The 23,073-nt window shown below is 40.7% G+C and overlaps 1 protein-coding gene across 1 annotated transcript in view; it reads left to right on the top strand.

Moving 5' to 3' along the window:
* LOC111875414 overlaps positions 1-21,189 on the top strand; it is a 120,720-nt gene extending 99,531 nt beyond the window's left edge. The window contains exons 16-27 of the mRNA XM_033755797.1: positions 1,637-1,772; positions 4,855-5,153; positions 7,274-7,447; positions 8,225-8,401; positions 9,480-9,683; positions 10,246-10,500; positions 13,160-13,332; positions 14,249-14,402; positions 14,788-15,049; positions 15,823-15,969; positions 17,728-17,881; positions 20,142-21,189. Coding sequence (XP_033611688.1) covers positions 1,637-1,772; positions 4,855-5,153; positions 7,274-7,447; positions 8,225-8,401; positions 9,480-9,683; positions 10,246-10,500; positions 13,160-13,332; positions 14,249-14,402; positions 14,788-15,049; positions 15,823-15,969; positions 17,728-17,881; positions 20,142-20,483 — 2,477 coding nt within the window. The 3' untranslated portion in view covers positions 20,484-21,189. The remainder of the gene's footprint in view (positions 1-1,636; positions 1,773-4,854; positions 5,154-7,273; positions 7,448-8,224; positions 8,402-9,479; positions 9,684-10,245; positions 10,501-13,159; positions 13,333-14,248; positions 14,403-14,787; positions 15,050-15,822; positions 15,970-17,727; positions 17,882-20,141) is intronic.
* Positions 21,190-23,073: the final 1,884 nt, after the last annotated feature.

A 23,073-nucleotide genomic window follows, 5' to 3' on the forward strand; every position in this document is an offset into this window, starting at 1 on the left:
CTCTTTACTACTGCCATCATTTTCTGTTGTAACTGACTGATAATAAATTTTGCATTTGGTTTCCATGGAAATGACAATCCAATAAACACTGCCCTGCTTTCACTAATTATGTATACATATATTCATGAGTAAAATCACAACTGAGCAAGCTAGTATAGCTGTACTATTAGCCAGAATACTAGCTATCATAACAGAGTGTCTGCGGATTTCATACATATCTGCGTGAACAGTGGGATAGTATTTTAGTTTTTCTTCTAGGAATAATTCTCTTTTACCTGAGTTGCTGAGTTGATTAATGAAAATTTTATGATCTGTTGTTTCTTCCCAGAATTCATTTTATTTATAATCCTCTGTTTCATCTCCCCTTCACCTCCTTTGCCCATGCTGTGCGAGGAGATAACAGTAGGCAAGGGGCTCCTTGTTGGAATGGCAAACAGAATCATCATACAAGCTGAGAAGATGCTTCTCAGCTGGGGTTCTGACGAACTTTTGATTTTCGTGGTGACCCGTAATGACGCCATTTGTTCGATTGACATTTCATTTGTGGCTCGTATGATTTGGCTCATGTCTCATCCAGCATAATGATACTCGTATGGTGTAAGAAAGCCTCTCCTTCGCGCTCATAGCGCTCCTAGTGGTTACGAGCAGCGTCATATCATAGCCACATCTGCATTTCCGTCAAATCATGCGGAACCCATCATGATGCAGTTTTTGTCATGCCCAGGCATTCCTTCAGAATGTGAAGCACAGTCGTATATGCTAATCCTGTCTCTCGAGCCAGCTCATGAAGCATATGACATCGATCACTCTCCAGTAACATGGAAAGAGCATACACTTCTTCTTCACTGACACTGGGACGACCTGGCCGGCGCATGTCTGCCACATTTTGGCATCCCTAGTTGAAGGCTTTTACCCACCTTGCCACTGTTCTGTAAGGCAATGCAGATTCCCCGCAAGCCTTTTTGAAGACCTTGATGACACTGTCGTGCTGTACAGCCACTGGCACATTCAATCTTTATCCAACTCAGTTTTTCCTGTTTTGAAAACATCGTGACAACACTACATTAGACCGCCAGCTAACATGAGGCTCTCTCCTTCTCGTCACTGCGCATTCGCGTGATGTGGGAAGGGAGAGTCCATTTGCTCTGAGGTAAGGTAGGTATGTAACTAACATGTGGTATAAGTGACATAATTTGGTTCTATTGCATGGCGTTTCTACAGCAGTGTTGCCACTATTGAAGTTCCAACCCTCATATATAGTGGCTGTTAAAAAACGTAAAGTTGTTCCTGTGCTCAACAAATTAAGCCCTATGCCATGAAGGCTTATATGGGAGTGGATGTATAGATCCACATTTTCTTGACATCAGCACTAGCTGGAAGTGAGTGGTCAGCTTCACCCACCGGCCGCTTTACCCATGGGGAAAGAACCCCCAGTACCCATTGGATAGGAAGTTGGGTGTACCCCACAGCCTGTCTGGACAATTTGGAGAAGAGAAAATTCTTGACCCTACTGGGACTTAAACTTCAACCCCTTAGTCGTCCAGCCCATAGCCAGTTGCTATACCGACTATGCTCTATTTAGTGGCTGTTAGTATTCACTAAACCCATGCTGTATGTTTCATGCATTTGTTCACAGATGGAGGTGTTGATCCAAAGTCACCCATTGGAACTGCCGCTGCATTCAGCAAGGCAAACAAGCAAGCACTCATGCTTGCCAATACATCCATACTACTCGAGTACACCTCGCAAGAGCTTATGAACTCTCTTAATATGTAAGCTGATAACTGGTGTCTGTTGGACTCACCAAAGAAACCTCATTCCATTGCAACCCTTTAGCAAGTTGCATCTGTGATGTGCACACCTTAACCAATTTCAGTGTGAGGCATCAGTGTGGACACCTACTGGGGGGGGAGTAAGCAAAGCATCTGCCATTCCGCCTGAATTTTTCAAAAATTAAAACGTAGAAATACAAGTAATAAAAATAATAACAACCAAAAATTCCAGTTATTTGAAAGAAAGTATTCTTTTGTCATGAATACTCTAAAATGATCAGTAAACATTTTCTGAAATGTCAGTAACATAATTTACAAACAAATATTCTGGCATCCCTCTTTGGAAAAAGCTTATGGGCAGCATAATTTTCTGAAATGGCAGTAACATAATTTACAAACAAATATTCTGGCATGCTGCTTTGGAAAAAGCCTTAGCAATAACTATGGGCAGCATAATTGTACATATTGACTGATAATTGTAGTCTGTAGACTGTAGATAATAGTATAAATGTCTTGCCACTTGATATCTTCCTATGTTGTTAAATTTTCATTTCCTCTGAGTAAACATACCAGTGTGTTTTTGCCTTAGCTTAGGTTGTTTATCCGAAAAATCCATCCAAGTCAAGGCCCTATGTGACATTTTGTAACAAAATTAATTTTTATGGCTAAGAGTTGTAAGCCCCATGCCCTAACCCAAAGCTGGGGTATGACCCGCTGTTGCCTCTCTACAATTGCTTATTCAGTATATTTGCAGCTACCCTTCATATCTGGAGGCCGTCTTTTCTGTGGTGGTATGGACTAGGCTGATCTGGCTCAGGATAGGGAGCAGTGGAGGGCTCTTGCGAACACAGTAATGAACCTTCAGGTTCCATAAAAATGTTGGGAAATTCTTGAATAGCTGTGCGATTGACAGCGTAAGATCTAAAAGTTTGTGACAATGGTATATTGCTTCAAGTATTATGTTTTTGGACATTATCCATTGTCTTTTCTGTTTTCTAAAAACCGTCCTGTTTCTTTTTGAAAACACGTTTCGGAGACTGGATTCCATCCCCATCCTCAGGGACCACCTACTCAGTGGGGTCCAATAGATAGAGCTAGCCCCTATCTCTGGACAGCTATGCCAGTTTCAAGAAGGGGTACATAAATCATAAACTATCTCTTGCAGATGGTTTGTGATGTGTTTGGTTTATGACCCCTTTCTTGAAACTGGCATAGGTGTCTGGAGATAGAGGCTAGCTCTATCTATTGGACCCAACTGAGTAGGTGTTCCCTGAGGACATAGACAGAATCGAGTCTCCGAAACATGTTTTAAAAAAGAAACAGGATGGTTTTTAGAAAATAGACAAGACGATGGATAATGTCCAGTAGCATAATAGCTGTGCAACTGACAGCTTCTCAAGAAGGGCTCAGTTCCATGAAGTTAGATGGTTAGTTTTTTAAGAGGGGCCTGCTGCCTCAGTGTTCAGGGTACTCATACAACAGTCAACTATGAAAATAGTGACAGCATATTCCTCCAAATTTTTGACACATATCTAGCAACCTACACAGTGTTACATCCCAGAAGACTAATCTTCATGCAAATAATGTTTAAAAATGTTTTTACCTCAAAGAAAACAAATTGACTCTCTGTTATGAAGTTACTATAAGACAGAAATAAAATGCTGCATGTCCATTCCACCCACTGTAATGTGAACTTTGAAGTTGACCCTATGACATAAGATAAAGGCATAAAGTGGGCATGGCAGAGAAGTTTTGTACATTTTGATTGGAGCATGAAATGGAATGAAAGATTAGTTACATTTTTTGTCTACCATACTTCTTAGAATGAAAGAACTAAACAGGAGTTATAGGCAATGTGTCACTTTACTGACTGACCTATCCCAGCTTACTGTAATTAAATTTCTTATTTAGTTTTACTGTATTATGAATACACAATCCTGTTGCTCACTTTTGTATTACACATATGATGCTGCATACCCACCCCTTTGTGCATTAAATATTTGTCAACCAATGAAACATTGTAGACATACGAGGGGGGACCCAAAAATAACCAGAAACGACCTGTTGCGCGCGCATGCTTTGTAGTTATGAGTTGTGCTGCTAGGTGGTGTTAGCTGGGGGTCTCCCGCGACTGTTAGTGAGCTGGCGTCAGTCTGAGTTAAGTGGTTTGTCTGTGGTGCTCTGTTGTGTGAGTTCCTGTTTCAATCGTTTGGCGATTAGCGAGATGGCCGACCAGAAGGAACAAAGAGTGTGCGTGAAATTTTGCTTTCTGTTAGGGAAAACTGCAGCCGAGACTGTTGGGATGCTTCGGCAAGCCTTTAATGATGATGCTTTGGGGAAATCACAGGTCTACGAGTGGTTTTCCCGTTTCAAATCTGGCAACATGTCAACAGAAGACATGCCACGCCCCGGGCGTCCTTCGACAGGAAGAAATGACGAAAACATTGCCAAAATCAAACGTGCAATTGATGAAGATCGTCGAAAGACCATTGACCAACTTTCTGAGGAAACGAACATCTCATGGAGCACGGTCCAGCAAATTTTAACCGAAGGTTTGCACATGAGACGGGTGTCTGCAAAATTTGTTCCTCGCTTGCTCGGAGATGACCAAAGAGAAAACCGCGTGAATGTTTGCCGCGACTTGAAGAGTGAAGTGCAGTTTTCCCTAACAGAAAGCAAAATTTCACGCACACTCTTTGTTCCTTCTGGTCGGCCATCTCACTAATCGCCAAAGGGTTGAAACAGGAACGCACACAACAGAGCACCACAGACAAACCACTTAACTCAGACTGACGCCAGCTCACTAACAGTCGCGAGAGACCCCCAGCTAACACCACCTAGCAGCACAACTCGTAACTACAAAGCATGCGCGCGCAACAGGTCGTTTCCGGTTATTTTTGGGTCCCCCTTCATACATTGCTTATGAATGTCCATTAAATTGATGTCTAGCAATGAAATGACAGTGGATATAAGTCACTTTTAAAATTTAAAGCTGGTTATGGTTAAATACTGATCAGACCAGAGAAAGGGAAGCAGAGAACACTAGATGAAAGGATTTCAATACAATTGTGTGCTGTTGTAGGGTCAGAGATCAGAGAGCAAAAAGACAAGCATTTGATACAGGCAGAGATAATATTCTCAACTTCCCAATCGATTCCCTGAATGATGACTTCAATGACGGCCTACAGAATGTGGACATCACTTCTTTCATACCAGCTCCACTCACTTCGCCTGACTGTGATTCTCCTGATGACAAGGGACCTTGTGATGCGCAATCACAGTTCCGAACTATCACAGGCCGATGCAATAACTTGAGGAAGCCGAATTTGGGGAAGTCTATCTCCACTTTTTCTCGACTCCTACCACCAGCATATGAAGACAGTAAGTCATAGCAAATTATATCCAGCAATATTAGAGTCAATTTTACCGACCACACAACATATTTTTATTATTATTACACTAAATGTTTCGACCTCAAGAGGTCATCCTCAGGTGTACGAACACAGCTGTATAATTACACGCAATCACATTCGTCTTTTCACTTATTCGATCCTGTATCTTATTCAGGCCCACGCTCAATAATATATCAAGCTCCTCTCACAAAACACAAGTTAATATCCAGAAGGTCAGCTTGAGCAGTAATGCTTCTGTCGTGTATTGAAGTCTTGGCCAGAATACTGTCTGCTCTAAGGTATTTCTCAGTCTGTTCAGGCAGATACCAGGGCATAACCTTAAATTAGGCCGCGACAACTTTCTCCAAGATCCTTTCCGATTCACATTTTATTAATCATTGTACCGTTTAACGCTATATAATCTAGATGTTAATAGCATAATTAGAAGGGTACGCTATAGTCTGGAGTAAATGCGAATATTGCTGATTTCTGGAATGTGACACCTCATAGTCTGGCAGTTTGTTACCGATGTTTCAGAGGAAACTGTTGCTTCCATTTTTAAAGTAGAAGAGTAATATTATACAGTAACATCCTGTTGCACTGTGTATTCTAAATTCATGTTCTTGTTTGTTGCAATCTCAATGCAACTTCTTTGGTATCTTGTTATACAACACCACATGTTTCATCCTAACTGACCATCATCAGGTGTATAAGATGCTGGATTGAAGGAACCTGCTGGTATGTTATTGTGCTGTTCTGCTTTTCAGCACATTAAGAAATAACACAGATACACGCATAACAATTATATGATAATCTAATATAACCTAAAATATTTTAGAAGCATTTTATATCAAAATGGAAAGCAGAACAGCGTGAGAACAGAGCAGCAGATTCCTTCAATCCAGCATCTTATACACCTGATGATGCCCAGTTAGGCTGAAACATGTCATGTTGTATAATAAAGAAATTAAAACATGTGAATATTAATATATTGATGAGGTTGCACAAGGAAAGCAAAGAACAAGTACACAAAGTTAGAAGAGTATTCAGTTATTCAGTATAGAGGGGGTGGGTTTCCCCATGCACTGCGACTAATAGTCCGTTGTACGTCCCCCTTTAATTTCTACTGTCGCCATACCCTACCGATACTGGTGCCCGCTATCTCCCCTTTCTGCCAGCGAGGCCGGCCCTCTACTGGCAGTGGTACCTGATACTGTCCCCTTTCTGCCAACGAGGTCGGCCCTCTACTGGCATTGGTACCCGATAACTTCCCCATCTACCGGAGGCAATGGAAACTACTTGGGTGGGAAACATTTTGCCTGATTTTGCTCAGAGGTCTCCTAGAGACATGAGGATCTTTTACGTGCCGTAAATCTACGACACGGGACCCATGGCTTAAAGTCCCTCCCAGAGGGCTTGTTCCCTGAATTTTTCCGCCCTTAAAAATTCCACGACCTCCGCCAGGTTTGAACCCGCATACCTTGAGTCATGAGGTGGGAACGTTACCCCTAGACTACGGAGGCCGCTAAGTTAGAAGAGTAAGTCAATTATGGAAAAAGTTAGTGGATAGAGAGGGAGGAATGAGGCTGTGAATGAACATACAAGTAAGAACACTGTAAACAGGAATGTTTCAAGGGCAAAGTGACTTGAAAAATAAAGGTTCTGAGTGAATTGATAGGAGTTACAGGGAAGTCAGGAAACACAGCAGTGCTTTAGAAGGCCTGTCTTCAAGGCAGATCCATACTGGTCCACACAGATTCATTATTTTTCACAACCATGTCATTTTGAAGCTCAGATTGAAATATTATATTTCAGCATCCTGTTACACTCACACAATATATATGGANCAGATTGAAATTTAGCACTTTCAGATTACCAGGAACTCCTATTTTCTTTTTCAAAGTAGAGAAAATGTGTCTGTTTTGTTTTACAGTGTAAATTAACATCATAAATATTGAGCACTAGCTGATTTGTTCTGTTGGCCTTTAAACTCCCTTTATTTGCTTTGACTTTATAAATGTCATATTCTAAATAAATGACAATAATCTCTGGTAACTACTTTCCATTCACTGTGTTCTACATATGAACCGTTAAAACTTATACTTTCAGATGTGAATCGACCACGTTTGAACTCTGTGACTGGAAGTCCCTTGCCATCTCCAAGGCTGGTGTCTACGATGATCCATGCGGATATCAGCAACCTTCACAACAGATACAGTCTCATGCTGATGCAGTATGCACAGTTTCTTGACCATGACATTACTTTTACACCCGTGCAAATAGGTAACGTGAGTGTTTCAAGTTGAACTAGGATGCAGGAAGTAAAAGTGACAGTTGATAAGTAAAATGCAGGCATGTGCAAGTCTTGAATTTTTGGTATTCAATCAATAAAAAAAATTGATCTAAACATTGATTGCTTTGCCTAATAGCAGGCAAACTTCTTGAGCCATCTGTATTATAATGGTTAGTAGCACTTGTCTGAATCAACTTATCAAGAAAATCTGGCTCACTGCAGTGGCCCAAGTTTAATCCCAGGTCAGGCCATGTGGGATTTGTAGCAGACAAATTGGCATGGAGGAAGGTTTCTTTCAAATACTTTAGTTTCCCCTGCCCATTTTTATTCCACTTGCTGTTTCACGTTCATTCATTATTCTATTATCTGATGCTGTACATTGACAGCATCGTTAGAAAACGAACTTAAAGGAATATAACCTCTCTCTCTCCCCCCCTCCCCTTTCAGTATTTCTGCCCATGATGAAAAAGAACATAGCCCTAGAACTTATTTTTTTAAAAATATTGTAGTAATTTATGAAAATCTTTTACAGGTGAACAAAATAAAAAGGGATAAGTAATACACTTTATTACAGTGTGAAAAAGTTGGTTAGTTTTATAAATTGTGATTACCATAAGAAACTTTGTGTAGTAGAGAAAAATCGATGATTTGCAAGTAAAGAAGTCATTCCCATACATGCCTTGTAAGAAAGTAAAACTGTCTCTAAACATACATGCTATGAAGACAGATTCAGATTTCAGAAACAAATGTTCTTGCTTATGGCACAGGATTCTTTGCCTCCATTCCGGATTGTCGCGCCTGTGATTCACCTCGTACAGTTCACCCTGAGTGCATGCCAATTCCTGTGCCCCGTGGAGACCATCACTATCCTCAAGTGAACCGCTCAACAGGGGAGAGATTGTGCTTCTCATTCATGAGATCGCTTCCAGGACAGCAGCATCTCGGTAAGTGGGAACAGAGTTCAGTGCCCGTAACTTTAGTTTTTGAAAATAAACGTTTTGCACAGATTCTGTATGAGGTTCAGATGCAATTTATGAAATTTCACAAAGCAAGTTGGCTCAAGGGGTGACACTTCTGACTTGTATTTGTGAAGTGGTGGCTTTGAATCTCTGAAATCATTACCAGGATTCAGAAGTAGTTTAGTGCTTTCATCTGAAGGGTAGGTGAGTATGCATTGAGGTACTATGCTACAAGTCAGAAGGTCACTGCTTCGATTCCCGATGAGGTCATTGGATTTTTTAAATTTATCTAGTCCTTCCTGCTGCGCAGTGGCCCTGTGATTGACTGAGCCTTTAACAGAAATGAGTGCCATGAATCTTCCTGGAGGGTAAAGAGAGACTGGTGCATATGGCTGACAACCTTACTGTTATCTGTGAGCTGATTGTCTAGAAGATGTTGGAGCCTTGACGCTTCACAATCCTGTGGGCCTCCACGGTCTGTTACAGGGATAGCTTTACGGTTTTGGGGGGGTGGGGGTTGGTGGGGAGTGCTCAATTGAAATCTTGGCCAGGACACCATCTGTCTTAGCTTTTCCTCTCTCTTTGCAGCAAAATGCTGATATAGTACCTTGATTAGGCCATGACCAGTATAGGAGTGGGCAAAGGGCTGGATGGTCAGGGTTCAATTCCTGAGAAGAACAGGAGACTCTTCTTTACTACACAGTGTCCAGACTAGCTTTCGGGCCCACCCATTCTCCTATCCAACTGGTACTAGGGATTATTTCCCCTGTGATAAAGCAGCCGGGGCATGAAGCTTAACACTCACCTTCATCTAGTACTGAGGTCAAAAATAATGTAGTTATACCTCCACCCACACACATCTTCATGGCATGGTGTGTAATTAATTAAACTGACTGACAAATTTACCTCTATCAGTGCTTTCCAAATTCTTTCCAATTTAATGTTCGCTTATCACCTCAACATTTGAGGCTATGTAATCAGAGGTACTGACTGTCACAAAGTAAACCACTCACACACGTTCATGCTTAGGCTCACAGAGAGATGTTGTATTTATGATGCACAGGTGCACGGGAACAGATCAACCAGAACTCTGCCTACCTCGATACATCTCAAGTTTATGGTGAGCACTCCTGCATGGCTCGAGACCTACGGAGCTATGGGGGACGCCTCAATGTAACACGACACCCCATCAAAGGGAAAGACTTGTTACCTCAGTCTCCGGTCCATCCAGAGTGTAAGGCTCCTTCAGGGTACTGCTTCATAGCAGGTGTGTGTGAAACTTGCAACTGTAATGAGGATTACTGTAACAGAGGGAACTCCCCATTTAATGTTCCCCAGTTTAAAGTTTCCTGTCCTTTACTGCTCAGCTTCAGTGACGGAAAGTCAACAGTAAAGAACTCAAATCAGTTGCCTCTCCAAAGGAAACTTTAAATGAATGTTTAACTGTATATTGTATGTGAAGTGTAGGAGAATAATATTAAAATGTATCTTGAAGTACTAGCATGGGAGAGTATGAACTGGATTTATCTGATTCAGGATAAGGAAAAGTGGCAAGCTCTTGTGAACATAGTAATTAACCTTTAGGTTCCATATGCTGGAAATTTTGTGACTGGCTAAACAATTATTAGTTTCTCAAGAAGGTCTCTGCACCATGTATATAGGTAGTTAACAGTGTCTGGTAAAAGGAATGAATTATGAAGCTATCTGTATTTTAAGGAAAATTGGCCCTCAGTCATTACCCAGCTATGATGACAATGTTCTTCATTCTTCACGTACTTCAGGACAGTCTCCCCAATTTCAGGTCACTTACAGCTCTGCTTATGTCACAGGAGATGGTCGGGCCAGCGAACAGCCAGCTCTCACCGCGATCCACACACTGTTCATGCGTGAACACAACCGCCTCGTAGATGGTCTACATGTGGTGAACCCCCACTGGGACGATGAGCTCCTCTACCAACATGGCCGTCGCATTGTAACAGCTGTAGCACAACACATTACATACAATGAATTTCTACCTCGTATCTTGGGTTGGAATGCCATCAACTTGTACGAATTGAAACTAAGACCACAGGGATATTACAGGGGTAAGCATACAGAGAGCTAGAATTGTAAATTGTAACAGTATAATCTAAAGCATCTGATGTCCTATTCCAACACTTTTGCTGTCATAAACATGATAATGTAAATACCAAGTAACGTGGCTCAAGCATTAACATTTTTTTTTTACTTGTGTTTGTGAGGTCCACAGTTAATATTTCACTGGGGACACCAGCTATCCTGGCTGAGGTTTTTTGGGACTTTCCTCAATCTCTCCAATCAGATTCCAGGATGGCACCTGGATAAACTGAGCTATGAACACTTCCGTTCACATTTTTTCTGGTTAATGATTCACTCTCATCAGTCATTTCATGCTGTGTAGCGTGAGTCACTGAATGTCATGAAATAAACTATAAATAAATAAATAAAAAATGTGAAAATAAAGTCTTTTTACCATCTCTTGATAATTTATACAAACAATTTATGACTTGAAGAGTTCTGTCTTCTGGGAGATAACATCATGTAGTCCGTTGAAAGTCAGCTGATGCTTCAGAGGAACTTGTCAAGTTTGTCTTTAGGGTTAAATAATATGTCATGCAGGAAACCAGCAAGAAGCAGACAATAAGCAGAGCATGCCTGCATCATGCAGGTCTTCTGCTTGGCTTATTCTTCAACACTGGAGGCAACATATTTCCCAAAAATTTTAGTTGATTTTTAATAGACTGCATGCCATTTCATCCAAGAACTCTTATTAACCACTGCTGTGGAAACCTCAAATCTTACAATTTATGACTTATCAATGAAAACAATAAGTTATACACAGAATTTATGATGTCTGTTTTCTTAAAATACTTCAGTTTATATCACAAGGCCAGCAAGTACTATGCATTATGTTAGTATTGCTTTAAAATGTACTTTGTATATGTGCATATACAAATATATAACTTGCTTTCTAAATTACAGTTGGCTCAGAATAAAAGCCACTGATGGGTCAGTTATTCTGAGTGCAATTCTATCCCCATAGTACATGTCACCAGGTTTAATTCTTTAAATCAAAATGATAATTGTGTTTACCACGTGCTTTAATATTCAAGAACTCTTCTTAAATACAAAATGTATTTATCTATTTTATGTGGTTACCAAAGTAAACAGCAATTATTTCCCTGAACACCATTAACTGGTAGATCTTTATAATGAATACATAGTGCTTCTCCTGTGATGTAGGAACTAAATTTGTGTATATTGTTTCATGTTGCATGTATAACATGACAAATAAATTCATGCAGGTCTCGGATTTGGCGATGATGTTTGTTGGCCACACTCTTCTGCACTTCTGAGGACAATTATCATCCACTTATAACGTCATGAGACGTTTCTAACAACACTGTTATGATTACTGCTTCTGCCATAGTCAAAGTCAAACTGACTACTACTCTTCTACAGTCAAATGCAAACTAAACTGTTCTCGGCAACTTCCACAACCCAACCTACTGTCAACTGTCTGGTCTAAGTCCAAGTCCAAGTCACATTGTGACCGACGGTCCGTCAGTCAGTAAGTCATGGTGTTGAGCCCCATCTGGGGCCCATGACCAGATATTTTTTACTGTTTGGCATTTACGGTCTTGTTTTTGTGGGGTGCCCTTTCTGTCCGGTTCCTTCGAAGCTGGACTTTTATAACCTGATCTTGGACAGAATAGAATGCACCATTGGCCACTGTCATACAAATGAACCCTCTGTTGTCTTTCATCTCCTGGGAAACATGTTTGTTGTTCTTTCATCTCTATGGAAATGTGTTTATTTCTTAAGGTATTCCTAGGCAACAGCCCAATGTTATTGCGTTTCAATGAAAGTATACAGTTGTTGGATTCCTGACATGCGACAATTTTATTTATTGCAACTGATGAAATTCCCATCAAAAATTCAATGGGATAATTTGACAGTTTCCACCTCAATCTATGGTTTCCACAGATAGCCCTTCACTGAATTTGCACTTTAAAAGTTCTGGAAAACAGCTTCATATAAAAAACGTCTTCATGATCATCATCTTCATCATCATAAGAGTAGTAGCTGCAGCAATTTAGATGCACAGTATAGGTCAGCACTGTAATATCAATTGAGACATTGGCATTTGCTGACTCCATCTTCTGGTCCTGCTATAAGTAGCTTATATTAGTTTTGCACTTGGTTTCTACAGCATCAATACACTGACAAGCACTACCTGCATATATTGATAACATTAATAGGACCATCTACACAACAGTAATATACTAACATATCAACATTTATTCATTAGGCAAAGGCATTCGCTACATGTTGGATGTTCGATTTGAGGTCCTTGTTGTGGTGGTTATGTTTAGTATTATGTTCTGGTATGTGACACTGTGTGGTCTTGTAGAAGCCAAGCTTGGCCTGCTCTTTAACCCTACAATGGAGGCAGTATGTTCCCCCAAAACATTTGTGAAATTCTACTAGGCTACATGGTGTTATATTCCAGAAGGTACTACTCTTCACTAGCCTTCTTAGATTAATTATGTATAGATCTATGGTCTCAGACGATTAAATGGAACAGTGCTTATCCTGAGAGCCTTATGCAAATGAGACAGGATTAGGACTTCGAGGAAAGTAAATGAGTTTGATCAGCAGATACATGCATATTATCGGAGCAGTGTGAGGTGTAACACTGTCGGAATAATACCAATTTTACAGGATATAACCCAACATGCAACCCCAGCATTGTCAACGAGTTTGCAGCAGCAGCATTCAGAATTGGACACAGCTTGCTACGTCCACACATCCCACGTCTAAGCCCAACATATCAGGTGGTTGATCCCCCCATACTTCTTCGAGATGGTTTCTTCAACCCTGATATGATTTACCAGGTATACACTTTTTGTAGCAAATCTTCTTCTGTCAGGGCTGAAGTGGATGCAGTATGTACTTGTGAAGTGTTGGTACTAGACATGTCTGAGAATGACTTTCACAGTTCATAATGAGAATTTGGAAAAATTTCGAGATTCAAGACAAGAGCAATAATATTCTCTATTATAAAAATTTTTTAATTGTAATCACAGTTTATGATACTACCTACCGTTTCACAAAGAACTAAAATGTATTAATTCCTTTTGATATCACTCTTTTTTCAATCAAAAACTTTAATAAATCACTACATTATGAAACAGAATTCTGTGGGCACATCCAAGAAACCATTTTAGGGAAAGGAAAGATATTCTCCTGGACCATAGAGAGCCAGCTGGTGGGTCATATACAGCCCGCCTTCTACCAGTTCGACAGACATGACAATGATGGGTGAACAGATATAGACAACTTTCTCATAGTGTAATCTGTTTAGGATTCTATGCAAATATTGTAGAGAAAGTACCTTCCTTCTTGTCTCTAAGGCCCTTTAAGAACCTTGACCCTTTATGACAGATGCCCATTCTTTCCCATTGTTTGCCTTTTGCCTCCGTTTGTTCACTTACGTCTCTTGCACCTCACTCTACATATTTCAGCCATCTCAATGTGAGCCTTCCTGCTTCTGCTCCGTCTTGTTGTTTACTTCCACACATTGTCTTACCCATCCATGTTTGATCCATTGTAATTATGTTCCCCAACCACTCCAACTTCATCATTTTCATATTTGCTATTAGATCAGCACTGTATATATTTATCTCCATTCTTTGTTACCCCAAACTACTTGCTTAGTTACCAATCAGTGTCTATAAACTAGTGAATATGAATAGTGGAATGCATGAAGCCTGTCAGCAGCAGTGTTACCCACAGAAAATGTGTTATTAGGTCCATATGATTGACGAGATAGTACGAGGTCTGGTATCCACACCCATGGAGAATATGGATCAGTTTGTGACTGGGGAGATCACAAATCATCTATTTGAGGATCGCCACATTCCACACTCAGGGGTTGATCTCATTGCACTCAACATTCAGAGAGGTGAGGCTTGTTTTTTTGCTTCTGAGTATTGAAGTTAAGTGTTATTTTTGTAATGATGCTATGGTGCAGTAAACATGATTATTCCTTCAGATGTCATGCATTGTCTATAGTTTTTCAAACAAAATGTTTCAGAAACTGAATGTGTTTCCATCATCAGTTGTAATTGGGAAGAGTTCATATTCATTTTGGCTTGTCAGAAAGAGCTGGTCTCAATTACTAGGTCTACCAGTTTCAAGGATGTTCTGTTTGAAAGAATCACAGAAAGATGCACAGTATTTGAAATATTATGATACTGAGTTTTTATGTTGAGGTCATGACCACACAATTTGACCTCACAGTAACTACCATTCATTGTAATCAGACAGCATTATGTTTTTATATTGAGGTCGTGACCATGCAATTCGATCTTACAATGATTACCGTGCACTCTGCAACCTGAAACGAGCAAGCAGTTTTGAAGATCTGTCTCGTGAGATTCCTCCTGAAGTGATATCTCGCCTGAAGCGAATATATGCAACAGTGGATGACATAGACTTATTCCCTGGTGGCATGAGTGAACGTCCACTTCAGGGAGGCCTTGTTGGGCCAACCTTCGCATGCATCATTGGCATCCAGTTCAGACAGCTCAGGAAGTGTGATCGATTCTGGTAAGTTACTGTATGCAATTACTGAATAGGCGCAGTAATTAAATTTTCAGTTCTCATACTACAAAAGAAATAGAAGTGGGGATCATCCTAATGGATATGAGTTTGTTAACANATATAACTGGGCCACACTGTCACGGGGGGACATAAATACTGGGGCCTTGTCCTCCAAGTTGGGTTTGGACACAAAGCTGAGGACCGTGCTCTGTAAAACAATTACTGTTGAGAAATCCAAAGAAGTGAAAATCAGATGCAATCCGACGGAATCTTCTAAGGAAGGATATGGCTGAAAAAGGGCTGCTTTGCCAATGATTATGAATACGTATATAAATGCATCTTTCCTGTTTCCTGTTTTATGCTGTGTACTTAACAGAGAACACCTAAATGTAGTGGGAAATTTGTTCCCTACTCTTGCGAATATGTACAGCAGACATGGCTGTTAAGGCAGTGTGCATGCAGTGGAGCTGGCCCAGGCACTGTGGAGGAGAGAAAAACCTCTTGCCCTGTCTGGGATTGTACCACAATTTCTTAGCCATCCAACCTACAGCCTGTCATCATGCTGATCAAGCTCTCCTGGCTCACCTGCTCTCTCCCATATCCTTTCAAATTCTTTAGAAGATTAGTACAGATTTTCAGAAGTAGTTGGAAGGTGATACACATACAAACACATATATACACACCAAGGTGATTTAATGAGCCAATTTTTTATTTTCTCAAAATGAGGAAAGTAGGCTGATAAATTAAATCTGTTCTACCCATGGTTTTTGTGGATGCAGGTATGAAAATGAAGGCCAAGCTCTCCGGTTCACAGAGGCACAGTTGGCCGAGATACGCAAGGTGACACTGTCAAAGATTTTGTGTGAGAACATGGACATCCAGTCTGACATGCAGCGCTCTGTGTTTGATCAGCCCAGCAATTTTCTGTGAGTATGTATAATTGCAGGGTGCGGATTACTGTCTTCTCGGTTAGGATTCTAAGTTGTCTGGTAGATATGTACTAAATACACGGCATCATGATAACTATGTACCAGAAAACATCGGATCACATCCCACCAGACAATTCATCTTCATAGCCATTACTCTTGAGAACCTCAAACCTCACCCAGTGCAGCGTGTTTCAGAACTATAGCAGATAGAGTGACTTGAGGTTTTCATAGTGGTGTTTATGAAGAGTTCTGTCTTCTGGGACCCCATGTAGTCCGTTCAGAGTCAACTGATGTTTCAGAGGAACATATCACCTCCAGCTTCATGGTCTAGAATAAGCCAAGAATCAGCTGTTATCCTGTCCTTGTCTCCTACTGCTTCACTTGGTTATGTAGGAAATCCAAGGGGAACTGACTGTTCATTGTGTCCTGGAGGCAAGCCATTGGGAACTGACTTTCTGTCTTGAATTTCCCTCCTCTTTCTTATGTAATCCGAAATTTTGGCAAGCCAATTACTCTTGCTTGCTACCTGTGCTTCACACTGGTTTTTTGCTTGGCTTATTCTTCAACCCTGAAACAAAACTATAATTTTGCCTGTGGTTCTGTATGGGTGTGAAACTTGGTCTCTGACATTAAGGGAGGAACATAGAATGAGGGTGTTTAAGAACAGGGTGTTGAAGAGAATATTTGGACCAAAGAGAGATGAAGTGACAGGAGGTTGGTGAAAACTGCATAATGAGGAGCTTCATAACTTGTACCCTTCTCCGAGTATAATTAGAATGATCAAGTCAAGGAGGATGAGGTGGGCAGGTCATGTAGCACGAATGGGGGAGACAAGGAATGCGTATAGGTTACTGGTGGGAAAGCCAGAAGGAAAGAGACCACAGGGAAGACCAAGGTATAGGTGGGTGGACAATATTAGAATGGTTCTTAGAGAGATAGGATGGGATGGTATGGATTGGATAGCTCTGGCTCAGAATAGGGACCAGTGGAGGGCTCTTGTGAACACAGTAATGAACCTTCAGGTTCCATAAGACTATGGGAAATTCTTGAGTAGGTATAGAATTGGCAGCTCCTTGAGTAAGTAAGTAAGTAAGTAAAACTAATGTCATGATTGAGTGGCTAACACTCCTGTGATACATTCAGGAGGTACATTATTTGACTCTCAGCTTAATATTTGCTATTGTGATTTAGGATTTTATGGCTTACCTCACATTAATATTAACTATATGACTGCTAAGCCCTGCTAGAAATTTCAATGCTGCTTGAGAGAAAATCCAGTTGCCCAGAAAAGACCACAATACGTTCCTCAGATGGCCTTCAAATGGCCCAAGTATGGATCACATGAAAGCCTGTCCTTTCCTCCAAACGCTGATGTGTCACAATCAGTGCTGCCTATTGCTGTATTACTTGATGAACAAGGAGCCAATCTCTTCCGCTGTAGCAGTTTCAACATAAGTAGTGAGCCGATATAATCCCTAATAGCATGCAAATGGTTAATACCAGGAGAACACCTTAAAACATCATGAAAACACCTACCATTTTCTTTCACATGTCATTTTCATTATGGGCCGATATATTAGAAACATTTGATGCTTAATGAATCAAGGAACACAACTTCACCCCACATTAGTCAACAGATCACTGTGTACAGCTCATTGAAAGTGAATCAGGATTATATTGGATCATTGATAGACTGAAACTGACAGGAATCAACACAAAGGTATTACAGTGACAAGATAATGTGTTTGCTTTCAGGAATCCTAGAGTGGCATGCCATTCAATGCCTCATGTTGACCTCACCAAGTGGAAAGAGACTCCACAAGGCTGTCAGATTGGAGGCCGTTCTGTAGCTGTTGGAGATTCGGGATTCCCTACACCTTGTACTAGCTGCATTTGCACTACAGAAGGGGTGAGGCACTTTGTTAACACTTTGCGGACCAGCGATTTAAATATTTAAATCACCCTGGGGACCGGTATTTTTATACCTACTACCCTAACTTGTGCACTGTTCACTTTAAAAATTAATATAAAATCTCCCAATTAATTTTATGAACTAAAATTTTTGGAGAACACTTACCAATGCTCCTAGAAGTGCTTGAGAGTGTGATATTTCTGGAAACATTCCCCTTTGTGAAGTGGCATTACATACTTGCAAATGTAGACAGTCATACTCCTTTTTTTGTGAACTGTGCAAACATGGCATTGCCTAGAAGGATGCTTCCCCTTGGAATGTTCACTCTTCACAATTTTCATGAGGGTATGTTTCCGCATATCACCCAAGAGTCGCCCAGAGGTGTCCACATGAGGCCTGCATGGGGTGGGAGTAGATGGGCCTGGTTGCACTAAGACTGTGTCTGCCACCAGTTCTGCTGCCACCGTGTGGTCTGTAGCCCAGGCTTTTGCAACATTCAGCAGAAATGCCTTGTATTTCAATTTTGAATGAGGGTTTAGAATTTTGAAAACCAAAAATGAATTTAAAATGGCACAATTTATAAGCCACAAGGCAACTTTCTTTGTCCACTTTACTGTTTTCCGAGGAAGAGAATAATAGGCCAAGTACTGATCGGCTCTATCAACCCCGTCATGAACATATTATACTCGGAAATACAAACGGGCTTCACTACCTGTCCATGTCCCCTTTGAACATCAACCATGCTCGAATTGTGAATTGTAGAAATCATATTCACAACACGAGTATCCCTCCAGGACCGAAGAAGAATATCCCCCTTCCTCCTGAATGTGGTTTCACCACGTTTCAGGGATTTACATTCCTCTTTCAGATTTGGAGGAAGGCATCTGTTCACCCTAATTGTTACACAAACACATACTTTTCTCAGAAGTAGGTGTTCTGCAGTTGCCACACTGTTATAATAATTGTCTTGATAGACATGGTAATTTTGATCATGATAGGGTTCCAAAACGGAAAGAATAGTTTCTTGTAATTTCTTTCCTTCACCAGAATAAAATTCTAAATTTCCAATATAGGCTGAAGTGCTTTCAGTAACTACACAAACAAGTAGGCCATACTTTGTAAGTTTCCCAGGATATGTTTGCATATTGCACTACTCACTGACAGCTTGCTACATACAGCTTAAAGAAATAGAGGCATTTATTTTCCTTTGAAGGGGCGTACAGTTACAGCGAGGTCACATAACTGATTAGTCAGCAAACATTTCAGAGGCTTATCTCGCAGCTGCAGGCAGCTATGTGCAAGCTGGGTGGTGTCAGAGCGATGTATAGTGTGTTGCGGCTTATCGTGTTCTAAAAACGTATTAAATATGCAACCGGTCCACCACGTTTAAAAGCGAAAAACATATTAATGCTTGTGCGGTCCTCAAAGTGTTAAGTAGAGTCATAATTCTGTAATGTTTGTGTGAGTGCTTTAATAATGATAAAAACTCAGGTGACCAGCTGCTTCAGTTCAGAGCTGATGTCCAGTGTTCCAATAGATCTACTTGTTCGATTTGAGTTCTCACACTGGTGACAACGAAGAATACTACTTTCTGCAATTCTACACCATGTAGTGTGGTAGAATTTCACCAGTTTTATGAAGGAATATACAACTTCCATCCTTAGTGTCAATGAGTAAGCCAAGCAAGTAACCAGCAAGAAGGGCCGCGCCACAGCTCAAGCAGTTAGTCGCTGGCTTCCCACTGTGGCAGCCTGGGTTCGATCCCGGGTCTGGTGAAGTGAGATTTGTGGTGGACAAAGTAGATCTGGGGCAGGTTTTCTCTGAGTACTTCGGTTTCCCCTGCCAATTGTCATTCCACCAATTGCTCCACAATCACCCTCACCTATCATCTGGGACTGGTACAATATGCCAGAAGTGGCCGCAGTACAAGGGACTTAGTCCCACCCCACTAACATTAAAAAAAACCAACAAGAAGCAGCAAGCAAGCAGAGCTAGATCTGTAACATTATATGGCATCACATCCCAGACAATTCTCATAGTCACTGCATTAATAACCTTGAATCTTATGTGTATGAATTGAAGATTAATGTTTCCTAGGATATGACACCATGTAGTAGGCAGATCATTCTCTGAAAATGGAAGCACCAGATTCCTCCCAAGATCGGTAATTATCTACCAGACTATGTAGTACCACATCTCAGAACTCAGTGATCTTCATGAGAATAACACATCTCATGTGCATATGCATTCCTTGCAGGCACAATGTGCATCACTGCGCATCACTGACTGTGGCCAGCTCCTGCGTGAGGCAAGTCGTGATGCCATCTTACGGGACGACATATGCACAGCGCAGTGTGGCTTCTTGCTGCAGGATGGTTCAGCTGTACCATCGGTTCAAGACAGTGTAGACATTGTGTTCACAACAACGGTACCGCCACCCATCTCACTGCGCTCTCAATCCCGCAACTTGCCAACTGCACTAGTGCCACCATTGCCAGCGCTGCAAACATCACCACGCAGATCTCAGAGAACACAGTTAGCAAATACATTTGGAGGAGGTTTCGAACAATTACCTGATCTCTCACGCTTTCTCGGCTGAACAGTTGTTGCACATAATATTATGCACTGGGGAGAATCCCATATTGTTACCATATCTTAAGGGGGAAGGCCCTCAAAAGAGGACTAAAGGTACACACACAAGTGTCAGCTGTGGTAACACTGCTCAGTCAGTCCACTGTGGTTCAGTTAATGTAAAGCTGTGGCTAACATTTTCCAGTCCAAGTGTATACAAATGATTCTGAAAGAAGGTACTAAATCTCTGGGTATATTAATCAAATGACTTTGAGCACAAAAATCCCATTTAATGTGGGATCAATTTGAAAAATATTTAAGAAGACGAAAATTTTGATGTGAGATAGACACAAACCACAAATAAGAATATACATTTCTTATTAAATTCAATGTAAAAATAAAATGTTTTGGATTTGATGTTATCACAGCAGTGACTATGAAGACTTTTACCTGCTGTGAGATAATGCCGTGTAGTCTGATGGAGGTCAGCCGACATTTTGGAGTTACATATTGCCCCCATCTTCAGTGTTAAAGAGTAAACAAAGCAAGGAACCAGAATGAAGCAGGTAGCACAGGATCTACTTCATGCCTGCTTCATATATGTTTCTTGATTGGCTTACTCTCTTGATGTGGCATGCGGTAGCATGGTTGAGTCACTAAGCTACAAACCTGAAGGTTGCAGGTTCAAGTTCCGATGAGGTGTTTCTTTTTCTCTCTCTCTTCCCCAGCAGCACTATGGCCCTGGGGAGTAAACTCACCCGCTAACAGAAATGTATACCAGGAATCTTCCTGGGGGTAATAGGTGGCTGATGCTTAAGGCTGGCAACCTTACCGCCATCTGTGAGCTGATTCTCTAAACAAAATGTGGGAGCCTCAATATCTCACAACCTTCACAGCCTGTTGCAGGAGTAGTTTTTTTATAGCTTACTCTTTGATGCTGAATTTTGAGGCGATATTTTACTCCAAATGATCGGTTAACTTCCATGAGTTTACATAATGATGTATTCCATGAGATAGAATTCTTCATAAAATAGTCATTATTTAATAATGGAACATGTTTAAAAAACTGTTTAGAGTGTCTGCCTATGATTTGAATACACATTTGAGCATGGCATATTATGGAAGTAGTTGGCAACATTGTACTCAAATGTGCAATTAAGCCACAAATGGATCTGTAGTTGTAATAGTCCACTAAAATATAGGGTATTTAAACAGTTAATTTAATCATATTGTTATCTTATAGGTTGTAACTCCATATAGTCTTGTTATTTGTTAGAAACATGCTACCTACACCTTCAGGTTAATGATAAGTTCGAGTTCACTACAACTGTGAAGCTGAGACAGTTTGTTGTGATGAAATGTCGATACACCCCTGCAAGGTTAAATGGTGTCAGAACACTTAAGATAAAAATCTGCACAATCACTGTGATGAAACCTTAAAACCAGTAATAGTTCTTTTAGTTTTGCATTGAAGTTATTGCAAAAACTTTTTCTCTTGTGCTTGTAACATGTATGCGAACTACCATGAATCCCATGAACTGTCCAGATTAGAGCCATGCTACAAGAACTTTCTTTTTACTCAAAATAGCTTTATCAAAGTGTGCACACAAATATGGCAGACTCCTCCTGAATTACTTTGCAGATGTCAATGTCCCTCATTAGATAATGAAGATATCTTAATATAGTGTGTGTGGAAGCCATAAATGAATCCTTGACTGATTGGTTGTAGTTACAATGTAAGCGTATGTCACTTTATAAGCTCGTGGTTGCAGACTCCCATACAAAGAAGCAGCTTTTGTATAACAATTATTATTTTAAACTGTTGTCAGAAAGTGTCACACTGGCAAGTCTTAAACTATTGAAGTACAATAAAAGTAAAAGTAAAGTAAAGGTATCCCTGTAACAGGCTGTTGATGCCCATAGGGTTTTGCGATGCTGAGGTTCCCACATTTTCTAGACAATTGGCTCATAGATAGCGGTAAGGTTGTCAGCCTTATGCACCAGCCACCCTTTACCCCCCAAGAACACTCCAAGAATATTCCTGGTGCACATTTCTGTTAGAGGCTGAGTCGACCCCAGGGCCATAGTGCAGCTGGAAGGATTAGGTAAATTGAAAAAAATCCACCTCATTGAGATTCAATCCCACAACCAACTGGCTTGTAGCATAGTGCCTCAACCAACTATTCTACCACATGCCCCATTGAAGTACAATAAGTAAATTATAATTTCTAGGTTATGGTGTTCTTGGATATGACACCATAGGACTTTGATACATATGTACCAATGTTTCAGAGCAAGGTGGAGACAGCAAATGCCTCTACAACATGGGTATTTATCTATGGAACCACACAGTGTCATATTCCAGAAAATGATAATCTCATTATTCAACATGAGAACCACAAGTCTCACAATTTATTTATATTATGTATATACAGAACATATAAGAGCAGATAGCAACTATTCTCATGGCCGCGCCATAGCTCAAGCGGTTAGTCGCTGGCTTCCCACTGCGGTGGCCTGGGTCTGATCAAGTGGGATTTGTGGTGGACAAAGTGGCGCTGGGGCAGGTTTTCTCAGAGTACTTCAGTTTCCCCTGCCAATCTTCATTTAACCAAATT

Source organism: Cryptotermes secundus, unplaced genomic scaffold (assembly GCF_002891405.2).
Source record: "Cryptotermes secundus unplaced genomic scaffold, Csec_1.0 scaffold15, whole genome shotgun sequence".
NCBI lineage: Eukaryota > Metazoa > Arthropoda > Insecta > Blattodea > Kalotermitidae > Cryptotermes > Cryptotermes secundus.